The 12,279-nt window shown below is 35.4% G+C and overlaps 1 protein-coding gene across 1 annotated transcript; it reads right to left on the bottom strand.

Moving 5' to 3' along the window:
• Window positions 1-1,214: 1,214 nt before the first annotated feature.
• LOC146922039 (uncharacterized) lies at window positions 1,215-2,671 on the bottom strand. The gene has a single exon (XM_085711440.1). It carries the CDS (start codon window positions 2,322-2,324, stop codon window positions 1,215-1,217), a length of 1,110 nt encoding a protein of 369 aa, XP_085567566.1. The 5' UTR covers window positions 2,325-2,671.
• Window positions 2,672-12,279: the final 9,608 nt, after the last annotated feature.

Below are 12,279 nucleotides of genomic sequence, written 5' to 3'. Positions count from 1 at the left end.
ACTGCATCAACCTTCGACGGATCCACCGCAATGCCACCTTTAGAAATCACATGACCAAGGAAACTCACTTCCCGCAACCAAAACTCACACTTTGACAACTTAGCAAACAACTTCTTCTCCTTCAAAACTCCCAACACCATCCTCAAATGCTCGGCATGCTCTTCTTCGGACTTAGAATACACCAAAATATCATCTATAAACACCACCACAAAACGATCCAGAAAAGGATGAAATATTCTATTCATGTACTGCATGAAGACACTTGGCGCATTAGATACTCCAAATGGCATCACAGAATACTCATAGTGTCCATACCTCGTTCTGAACGCAGTTTTGGATATATCTTCCGCCTTCACTCTAATCTGATGATATCCTGATCTCAAATCAATTTTGCTGAACACTTTCGCACCAACCAACTGATCCATCAAGTCAACAATTCTCGGAAGCGGATACCGATTCTTGATTGTCACCTTGTTAACCTGCCGATAATCCACACACAACCTCATGCTTCCGTCTTTCTTCTTAACCAACAACACAGGAGCTCCCCACGGCGAAACGCTTGGCCTGATAAACTGCTTCTCAAGTAACTCTTCCAACTGCTTCTTCAACTCACCCAACTCTAATGCAGACATCTGATACGGCGCAATCGAAATAGGACTCGTTCCCGGTACCAAGTCAATTGCAAACTCAACTTCCCTCTCCGACGGTAACTCGGTAATGTCGTCCGGAAAAACTTCTGGAAACTCTTGCACTACCGGCAAATCACCAACTCCTTTCTCACTACTCTCCTTCAAGGAAGCAAACATCATGAATACACAAGCTTCACCATCCAAAGACTTCTTCACTTGCTCCGCGGTCAAGAACCTTCTACCTTCCTCAGCTACCGACTTAGAAAACGTTACACTCTTGGTCAAACAATTAATGTTAACACCAAAAGTCAACATCCAATCCATACCAAAAATAACGTCCATATGCTTCAACGGAAGACACACAAGATCCAACTCAAAATCAACGTTGCCAAAACTAACTGGACACTTAGCACACACTAAAGAAGTAGTCACCGATCCACTAGCCGGGGTATCGATAACCATCCCTCGAGACAACGGAGTCACAACCAAACCCAAACGCTCAACACAACTAGCCGCGATAAAAGAATGAGTAGCACCAGTATCAATAATTGCAATCAAAGGAGTACTATTGATAAAACACATACCTCAGATGAGATTATCTGGATGCTCCACCTCTTCTGCATTCAATGCAAACACCTTGCCCGCAACCTTCTTCGGTTTGGTACACTTGGTGCTGATATGCCCCTTCTCACCACAATTGTAGCAAGTGATCTCCTTCTCCACATAAGTACAATCATAAGCCTTGTGACCCGCCTTTCCACACTTGTAACAACTATCACCTTTCTTGCAATCATTAGCAAAATGACCCAAAGTGCCACACTTGAAGCACCTCACCTCAGCAACATTCACCTTAGAACCTCCACCACCTTCTCTCTTCTTGCCTTTGTCTTTGTTATACGGCTTCCCAAATCCATGCCCCTTTCCTTTCTTCTCATTCTGAGCCTTGTAGTGATTAACCTTAGCTCTTCCAGCATCATCAAACATGCGACACTTATGCACCAAAGTGTCAAAATCACGGATCTCCTGAACACACATATACTGGTAGATGTCGGGCCTCAAGCCGCTCTCGAACTTCACACACTTGGAAACCATAGCATCCTCCGCATTGATGTACGGACAAAACCTCGAAAGTTCCTCAAACTTTGCCGCATACTCAGCCACTGAACGGTTCTCCTGCTTCAAGTTCAAGAATTCTACTTCCTTCTTAGTCCTCAAATCCTCAGGAAAGTACTTCCTCAAAAACTCAGTCTTGAACCTAGCCCAAGTCACAGCTCCACCAGCCTCAAGCCTCCCCTTAGCATTGGTCCACCAATACTCAGCTTCTTCTGCAAGCATATGAGTAGCCATCCTGACCTTCTGGTCCTCACTAGTCACCATAGCACGAAAGATCCTCTCCATGGCTTGCATCCATGTCTGAGCTCCATCCGGGTCATACCTACCCTTGAACGTCGGCGGACTGTTTCGCAAGAAACGATCAAGCCTTCGCTCCTCAGCCTCTCCAGGATCACGATGACCAACCGCCGCCCGCTCGTTAGCCTGAGCCAACACCTGAGCCATCGAGGCCAAAGCCTGCGCAATCGCTCCATCATCTCTACCACCAGCCATCTTACTTCTACACAAAACCAACCAACAGATAAGAACAACAGCACAACAACACAAGAACAAGTACTGAAGGTAACTCATTACCATTCGCATACTAACAGGGCAATTCAACAAACACTAATCTACTAGTCTAGACAAGACTGACCACGGCTCTAATACCAACTTGTAACACCCTATTTCTATTAAGCGGTAAAACGCGCGAATACATCAGAAATATTCTAGAAATAGATGCTACGTCTCAAAACAAACCCAACAATATCATGCATATATATAATATCTCAACGATCACAGCGGAATTCAAATCATAAACTTCAACATATACATGCCATGGTCAATAAATCCTCAAATGAAAATACTCCAAGTCCGACAAGTGGACAATAGCAACAACATAACAACAGAATCCAAACAACAACCAGACGCTAATCCTAATCAGAGCCTAGATACTACTACACCGACATGACAACGGAGAAAGCTCCCGTCGTCCAAACATCCCACAAGCAAACTCATCAAGCGTCTAGTCCTGCACAACGTCTACCCATCCATACAGACAGGTAGGCGGTCGAAACCACTGGGGGTAAGCATTACATTAATCATTATCAACTTATAATAGACAGATGTATAATTGTAAAAGAGTTCACAAGTATTTGCATGCATGTTCAACATCAATCATTCAATCATACAAGCAATACAAGTACACACTTACCACCCATCATTAACAATCTCAAAACAACCATCTGACAATTCAATTTATGCAATGCGCCTAGACTTGACACATATATGCATGTGGTACCAAATCAACAACAATGGATGCAACAAAAACATCCAAGTAAGAGTACACCTCCTTTTACATTTCAACAACAACAACAACATGATATGATGCATGGACATATAGCAATGACTCGATAATGCACAACTCCAACATAACAACTATCAAAACAATGTAAAAGTACACCTCCTTTTACATTTCAACAACTCAACAACATTGCATTATCAAGAATCATGCCCATACATTCAACAATCATAGCTCACATAAGGTTCATCAACATTCATCATCATCAATTTACAATTCGTTTCCATTTACATCACATAAATCAAGTAAAATGGAATAACACAACAATTTATGATAAGCATCATTCTCAACCTTCCACAATCATTCAAACACAATTATTTAATCATATGTGACCATTCACAAAAAATTCATAAGACTTTAGTCCTTCAAGATTCATTTCTACCAAGTTCGTCTCCAAAGTCACCATTTAAAAAAATAATAGAAGTTATGAACCAAAACCAATCCTACAAGCTCAATTGCCTATGTCATGTATTCTCACAAGTCACTTATAGGTGCAGTAGAGGATACATAAGTATTTCATCGGCCAAAAACAACGAATTCAAGAAAAACCCAAAGTTCGTCTCACTTTTCACTTTTTCCCAAAATTTTTCATTTTCAAAGCAAAACAAGTTAGATCCATCACCTCATAGATTAGATAGTATTAAACACCTTAATTGAACTCATAAAACCCAATTTTGAAGTTTGGAAACAATCCATAAGGTTTGGGTCGACTTAGAAATAGTTATGCGGATTTTTCGTAAAATTTTCCTAAGACCACCTTGGAGTATTTTCCTCATAACTCACAAACCAAAAATCATTTGCAAGTCGAACCAAAGCCTCTGGAAAGCTAACAAAATTATCTATAAATTTCATGTTTACGTCAAAAGCCAAATCAAAACAGAAATGTGAGAAAAAGACGCAAGAACACAGAACAGGAGTGCTGGCTTCTGATCTGGATCAGCTTCTGATCTGGATCAGCTTCTGATCAGGATCAGCTTCTGATCTGGGTCAGCTACTGATCAGGATCAGCTTCTGATCAGGATCGCTTCTGAACTGGTTCGCTTCTGAACTGGTTCGCTTCTGAACAGTAGCGCTTCTGAACGATGCTTCTGAACAGTAGCGCTTCTGAACAGTAGCAGATTTTTTTAACCTTCACGTTTTCGCGCATAAAAATCAAACCGTTACTCCGTTTTCGATGCCGTTTTCGCCTATACGCTCCTGACACTTAGCTCTATCATAATATACAGATAAATTCAAGTTTCAACCATCCAAAAATCATTTCTCCCAAACCTCACATAATCATTTTCTTTGCAAAACCGCTTAAACACCGACATTTCACACGAAAAACCCGTTTTCTCCCAAACAACTCGACTAACACAATCACAATATGAAAACAGAAATTCTACCAATTCCAATTCATCCAAAAACATCAAAAACTCAGTCAACAACCTCATATATCAAAATTTCATATGGGTCCTTCACATGAACAACTTGACACAAATTTCACCAATTTGAACAACAACAACAAATTTCATCATAATTCATCATTTCAATGATACCCATTGCATCAATTCATCAACAACACATGTTAAAACAACAACAACAACATTTGAACATGAATTCATCAACAATTCAACAACCACAACTTCATTCATCATCAATTTCATACAAAAACATATCATGTTCATTCTACCCATTTTGACATACAAATTCAACAACAACAACACAATTGACATTCAATTCATGCATATAATCATATCAACAAAATTAAGCACGATATTCTACAACCAAAATCAAATTAAGCACTTAACCACAATTATGCAAAGAATTAGGGTAGAATTAAACTAAAGGATTATGATTAAAGCCTAACCCCCTTACCTCTAACACCAATAATCTTTAATTCAAGCCTCAATTTAGCTCCTAGATATATGATGAATCCCCTCCTCTAGCTCTAGCCCTTGATCTTGTTCTACTCTCAAGCTTCTATCTCTTCTCTTCCCAAATGAAATGAAATGTGAAATGTTGTGAAACCTAATTTTCACTAACAACTAGAGTTTATATATGTGCTCTATTCAATTGGGCTTATCTCTCAAACCTTAATGGGCCTAACCCATTTCTATTCTAACACCCAAAATGTCACTACTCACTTAACGGTAAATTACAACACTAACGGTCACTTACCGGTAAATAAAATGATTACTACACTCTCTCTAGTAACTTGGTAAAATAATACTCTTACTAAGCACTAAAATAATTCTCATCCAAAATTACAAAATTACCCCTACTCTCAAAATGACCAAAATGCCCCTAAGACCAAAATGACTAAAATACCCTTTTTCACCGAATACTACAATTCCCAACCAAAAATACACACAAAAGCAAATAATCACATAATAGCACACACAACACACATAAATAATTAATAAAATAAAACTAGCGAAAAATCGGGCTGTTACAGTGATTTTCTTTGATGATGATGATTGCTTGCTTATAACTTTGAAATGATGGATTGTACTTGTTGAGTTAAGCATGCTAGATGAGTAATGAGGTGAGTATTATTTTCATTGATTGATGTTGACAAATGACGAGCTTATGTCGATGACTTGTTTAGAGATTGATTATGCATGTTATGCTATGGTGATAATGTGATAGCTTGAGATGCAAGTAATGGGGGGTAATAATCATATGATGCTAGTATTTTGGGAGGGATGTTTATGTTTATATGATATGCTTAAATCCTTGAATGCTTATGTTTTCATATGTTGATTATGATTAATGTAATGCTTACCCCCAGTGGTTTCGACCGCCTACCTGTCTGTATGGATGGGTAGACGCTGTGCAGGATTAGTCGCTTGGTGAGTTGCTTGGTGGATGTTTGGATAGAGGGAGCTAGCCTCCGTTATCACTTGGCGTTGTAGTCTAGGGCTCTGATTAGGTTGAGTCGGTGTCCTAGTTTTGTCTGAATATTTTATTTTGGAGATGTACTCATTGTTGAGATTTGGAGAATTTTATGTTGATGTTATTTGACCATGACATATATATTTTTGGAGATGTATGAATTATATTCCGCTGTGACTGTTGAGATATTATTATATATGCATGTTGGTTGTTGTTTAAATGAGACATAGCGTCTATTTCTTAAATATTTGTTATATTCCCGTGTTTTATCACTTTAATAGAAATAGGGCGTTACACTAGTTACTGCTAGTGAAGAAACAAGTTGGATAAGATACTTGCTAGCTGAGATCCCTTTATGGCAGAAATTGTTACCAGCTGTGTTAGTTCATTGTGATAGTACCGCGATTATTGCAAAGATTAAGAATCGTTATTATAATGGAAAGAGACAACATATAAATCGGAAACACAGCACGATTAGAGAGAGTATCTCTGATGGAGCGGTTAGAGTTAATTTTGCACATATTAATGAAAACTTAGAGGATCCTTTGACGAAAGGACTAAATAGAGAGAAAGTCCAAGATACATCCAGTAGGCTGGGACTAATACATATAGCTCGTTGAGTGATGGTAACCCGACCTACATGATTGGAGATCCCAAGACTTAGGTGCAATGGGTAATAACAAGTCATGAAGTGATAGAACATGCTACGTTAAGGATTAATAAATCATGATCCTACAGCAGAAGAAGGATGAGGTAATAGAAACTCTTAATGAGATCTATACTATAGGATGAGTGGGGTCCATAGTTACAGGAGTACCTTTGATAGACTCACCTATACGAATGTGGAACTGAGGTCGGTCCTTGGAATTTTGAGGCAGAATTCCTAGACTCACCTATAAGATTGAGTATCTTTAACACAAATTGGTTTCATAATAGATTGCGACCAATATGATAATCAATCTAAATTTTTATTCCAATCACATGTTAACATTTTTATTTACTTTGTATTAATAAGTTGATGAATTATTGTTATTAATTTATTAATATATCATATGAATTTATTTATCATGACCGAAGCATCCCCATGATTTATTTTGAAAAATTCCATGAGTCACATAAGCAATAATGTTTGATGAACCAAAATTTCTGGAAAATCAAAAAAAAAAAAATCCCGAGTTACTGAGTAAATTGGGAGCACATCTTTTATAACAAACTAGCGGTAGGAAGGGCACTACCATGCCCGTCTAACCTCTTTTTTTACTACGCTAACTTGTGTGTATATTTTAAGGGATAAATTTGACCCACATTTTGAAGAAAAAAATAAAACAAAAATTGGTCTTTTTTTGTCGATGACTTGGCCCCGTGACCAGAATATGTCTTCACTCATTTTCAAATATGCTCAAAGAACAAAACAAATTTGAGAAATTTTTTCTAAAAGACCTCAAATTCTATTTTTATTGTTCCAATTTGTTCCTTTCAGAATTAATAATAAATTCAGTGGAAATTTGTCGAGATTAAATTATGGATTTAATATGTTTTTAATCCCTCCCTGAAATTTTTTATTCACTTTTAGTCCCTATTTAATTTGTATAGGGACTATTTTGGAGGACTAAAACTATCCTATTTTTGTAAAATGTTTTCAAAATAGAGACTATTTTTACAAACTAAAAAATTTTGGAGGACTAAAATTACCATTAAAATTTTGTAGGGACTAACCTTAAAAACTCATGATTTTGTAGGGATTAAAAACTTATTTAACCCTTAAATTATTCAAAAAATATATATTGATATATATTTTATTATTTTGAAATTTTAAATAAAATAATTAATTTTTTTTTGACAAGAATAAAATAATTAATTTAGTCATTAGAAAGTTTTTTCATAGTTGCCAAATTTTGTTACAATATTTTGGAACACATCCTGATATATTTTGGTATGCAATCTAATAATTTCATACGTGATTAGACATATATTTTGGAACTCAATAGTATATTTTTGTACTCAATATGAAATATTTGGGACTGAATTTGACATATTTTTGAACTAGATCTAATATGTGAATTACTTGTTCCCAAAGATTCTCATATATTAGTTGTGAAAGGTATTCTGAAACTTCGAATCTTTTTCTTTTCTCTCCTTCTTTGACTTGTGTTCACGAGACATTCTTCCCTTCATCTCCTTTTTTTTTTTTGGTCCATGAAATTAACCCTTTTCTTCTTTCTCCCATTTTGACTTGTCTTGAAAAAAATTTCTTCCCTTCATCTCATTTTTTTTCCCTTCGAAATTAAGAGTGTTCTGAAGACCGTATACCATTATAGATATAATGTCTCTTGGGAATTAAGAATGGTCTTAAGAGTCCAGTCCCTTTACTAATTTATGACCATAATCCCTTTTTTCATATAAGCAGAATGATCTTAAAAATATATTCTTCCTCAATTCTCGCAGAAGTTAGATGTTAGAAAGGGAGATACAAACATATAACTAATTATATATATCTCTCAAAATCCAGCCTTACCTTCATCATCTTCTTAAGCAAGTATGTGTGCAAGAAAAATAATAACATTTAATTTGTGAATTTAAACTCCTATGATGAAAAACAGGAAGAAAAAATAGAGTGAAGAGAACTATTCATGCTCCAACGCCAAAGCTGACGAAGCTTTTGATTAGTTACGAAAAAAGTTTTTGGAAATAAATAATTCAAATCCTCATCAGTTTTGGGGTTGGAGTTGGAATGGTTCTCTCACTCTGTTTTTTTTCATATTGTTTTTCATTGTAGGTGTTTTAATTAACAAATTAATCGTTTTGATTGTTCATGTAGACTTTCTTAATTAAGAAGAAACTTTAAGAAGAAGAAGAAGAATAAGAAGATGGAGACGGACTCTAAAGATAAACTGTATTTACAAAAACTTATATGAAAAATTACTAAAGGTAAGAAGAGAAATCTTAAAAGCAAATTTGAGGTAGTAGGTGAGACGAGGGCAATAATGTCAAATCCCATCAAATGTTCCCATCAAAGTTTGCATCAAAGTTTGCAACAACTATTTCTATTCAAAATTTGACGGGTTTTGACATTATTGCCCTCATCTCACCTACTTTCATGCAATATGGTCCCTTTGTTTTCATTGTTCATGAACCTACATATCATCTTCCTCGAACCTGCATAATATTGATTTTATTATTAACTTGAAATGACACTTACACCCTTTCCTTCTCACTCAAATTATGAAAAATTAGAATGTCATTTTCGTCTTTTAAGTTAGCCTTTATAAAGTTGATATATAGTCTATTGTTTAACTTTGTGTATTCTCAATAAGTTTTTGTTTGTTTCTTTCTTTATATATGTGGTAAATGAAATAGATCAAAGGAAAAGAAAGTTCTAGCAAAATAGGGTTTTGTTCCTTGGAGATGGGACGTGGGAAGATTGAGATTCAGAAGATTCAAAACAACACCACCAGGCAATTGACATTTTCAAAAAGAAGAATTGGATTGTTGAAGAACACTCGCGAGCTTGTGAAGCTATAATTGGAATCATCATTTTGTCAAGCACCAGAAAGCTCTCTCAGTATTGCTCTGATTCCACTAGGTATATGTATTTACCCTTAATTTTGTTTTATATTTTCTCTTAGATCCCTAGAATTGTAAAGTTGTTTGATTTGTGTGATGTAAACTAATTTGTAGAGGAGAATCGCAGCTTACTTGTAAAATAGTATAGTGTGAATTGAAAAAAGTGGAAGTCCCACATCGGCCGGATCCCACACGTTAGTAGTGTTTATATAGTGGGGGTGTACCTCTAAGGAGGTGCATAATTAAGTGAAAAAAAAGAACTAAATGAAAAAAATATATTTATGTATTTTATTATTTGGAAATGATAAATTAAATAATTAATAAAATTATTACTTGAAAGTGCTTTCTTAGTCCTTAAGTTATGCTAAAATATTTTTTAACACAATATAGAATATTTTGGAACACAATCTGAAATATTTTAGTATGCAATCTAATATATTTTAGTGCTTGATCTGAAATAATTTTACAAAGCAAGATATCAAAGAGAAAAATATAAAATGAAATGTTGAAAGGTAGATATACAAGTAAGCTGCGATTCTCCTCTAAAAATGTGTTTACATCACATAAATCAAACAACTTTACAATTCTAGGGATCTAAGAGAAAAATAAAAAACAAAATGAAGGGTAAATATATATACCTAGTGGAATCAGAGCAATACTGAGACAGTTTTCCCGTGCTTAAGAAAATGATGAGTCCAATTTGAGCTTCACATAGTATAGAAAGCTCACGAGTCTTCTTCAACAATCCAGTTCTTCTTTTTGAAAATGTCAATTGCCTTGTGGTTTTGTTTTGAATCTTCTTAATTTAAATCTTCCCACTCAATCTTCCCACGGCCCATCTCTTAAAACAAAACCCTAGCTTGCTAGAACTTTCTTTTCCTTTGATCTATTTCATTTACCACATATAAAAGAAACAATAGACTATATAGCAACTTTATGAAGGCTAACTTAAATGGACGAAAATACCATTATAAATTTTACTGATTTGAGAGAGAAGGAAAGCGTGTAAGTGTCATTTCAATATGTGGGGTCATGAACAATGAAAACAAAGGGACCATATTGCATGAAAGTAGGTGAGATTAGGGCAATAATGTCAAAACCCATCAAATATAGAACATAAAGAGTTGTTGCAAACTTGCAAAAGCTATGACACTTGCTGTTTAGTTTGTATCATGAAGGGAAATATCTGAAATTTTCTAAAATAAGAAAAAGGTAAAAATATTAAAATTGCTATAAATGGAATTTTGGAGATTTGTTTTGAAACCACAGTGAAAAAGAATTCATGTGTACAACATTCATTTCCATGTGCCAACAAGAGTCCAATCAACATGTATTTTGAAATTAAGTTTCAAGAACATAGTGTTAGTTGCAACCATTTGCTTTTCAAAACATGTTACAAGCATTTGGTAAATAAAAGTAATAAATTGGTGAAATATATATGTTTTCGTCTAGCAAATGTAGTTTTCATCATGCAAATCATATACATTTTCAAAGACCAATCATCATATAAATGTTGTACATACGGATTCTTATTCATTGTGGTTTAAAATAAAATCTCCAAAATTCCATTTATAGCAATTTTTATATCTTTACCTTTATCTTATTTCAGTAAATTTCATATATTTTCCTTCATGATACAAACCAAACAGCAAGTGTCATAACTTTGACAAGTTTCCAACAACTCTTTATGTTCAACTTTTGATGGGTTTTGAAATTATTAGGAGTAGAAGAAAGGAAGAAGGACTCGTCAACACAAGTCAAAGGAGGAAGAAGAGAAGAAAAGCACAGGAAGCATCAACTGTGAATTTTCGGTGTGTAGAATGCATTGTGTGAGCTCTCTATTTATAGAGAAAATTCACAACTAATAAGTGAGAAACTTTGGGAACAAGTAATACATTAAGAAAATAATGAGATGCTCCGTCGGATGATGCACCACCTACAACTCCAAGGTCCTCCTTACGGACCTCAATAAATTGTGAGCTTTCCTCTTCCTCCTTTCCTTTCTCTCTTCACTCTCTCCCACTCTTCTTCTACTCCTTCTTTCTTCTTTCTTCTTCTTCTTCTTCTTCTCTTTTAATTTCTTTTTCTTTTGAATCATTGAGGACAATGCTTCCCCTAAGTGTGGGGGGGGGGGGGGGGGGGGGGGGCTAATAAAGTGTCTAGAGTCGTAGTGTTCCCAAACTCCCTTGAACTTTATTCTTTTGTTTTGTTTTTATAGCAAGAGGCATGACTAGTAGCTTGTTTTTAATGTAGATTAACAATTATCAATTAATCCATCATCTTAACGTCTTAACGTGGATTAACAATTATAAAACTGTGGAAGCGAAAGCAGAGGGTTTGATAATCGTTAATCCATCATCCCAAACATCAATTCATAAAGCGAGAGTGGAGTCTTGATGTTGGAACAAGTGAACCTAGACAATAATTGCAAAACAGTGAAATAGTCTTTGCAATTATTGAGACAAAGAGTAGTTTCAATCCTCTATGCATCTTCTAGTAATCATGTCAGCGAAATAGGCTTGGTTACTAGAAGTAAACTCTCACCGGACTTTCACCGGAAAGGTGAGGGGCTAAGGGAAACCGGTCTTTAGAAATTAGTGTGTAAATCACGAAATTAGATGTTTAGGTTTTGTCTAGTGAAGGATTAGTTATTATGATGAACCAATGATCCTAAGGCCCTTTATTATTATTGTTTTTACCTTCAGCAATCAAACTCTCTTTTATTAACTTTCTCTCCTCTAATCATTCACTAAAAGT

Source organism: Medicago sativa, chromosome 5 (genome assembly GCF_051527215.1).
Source record: "Medicago sativa cultivar Bolivia chromosome 5, Bolivia_mono, whole genome shotgun sequence".
Lineage (NCBI taxonomy): Eukaryota > Viridiplantae > Streptophyta > Magnoliopsida > Fabales > Fabaceae > Medicago > Medicago sativa.
Note: the sequence above shows the minus strand (reverse complement) of the source record. Positions and strands in the feature narration are given on the sequence as shown.

Excerpts from the sequence above, each read along its gene's own strand:
- LOC146922039 (XM_085711440.1), bottom strand. The coding sequence starts at position 2,324 with ATGCGAATGGTAATGAGTTACCTTCAGTACTTGTTCTTGTGTTGTTGT.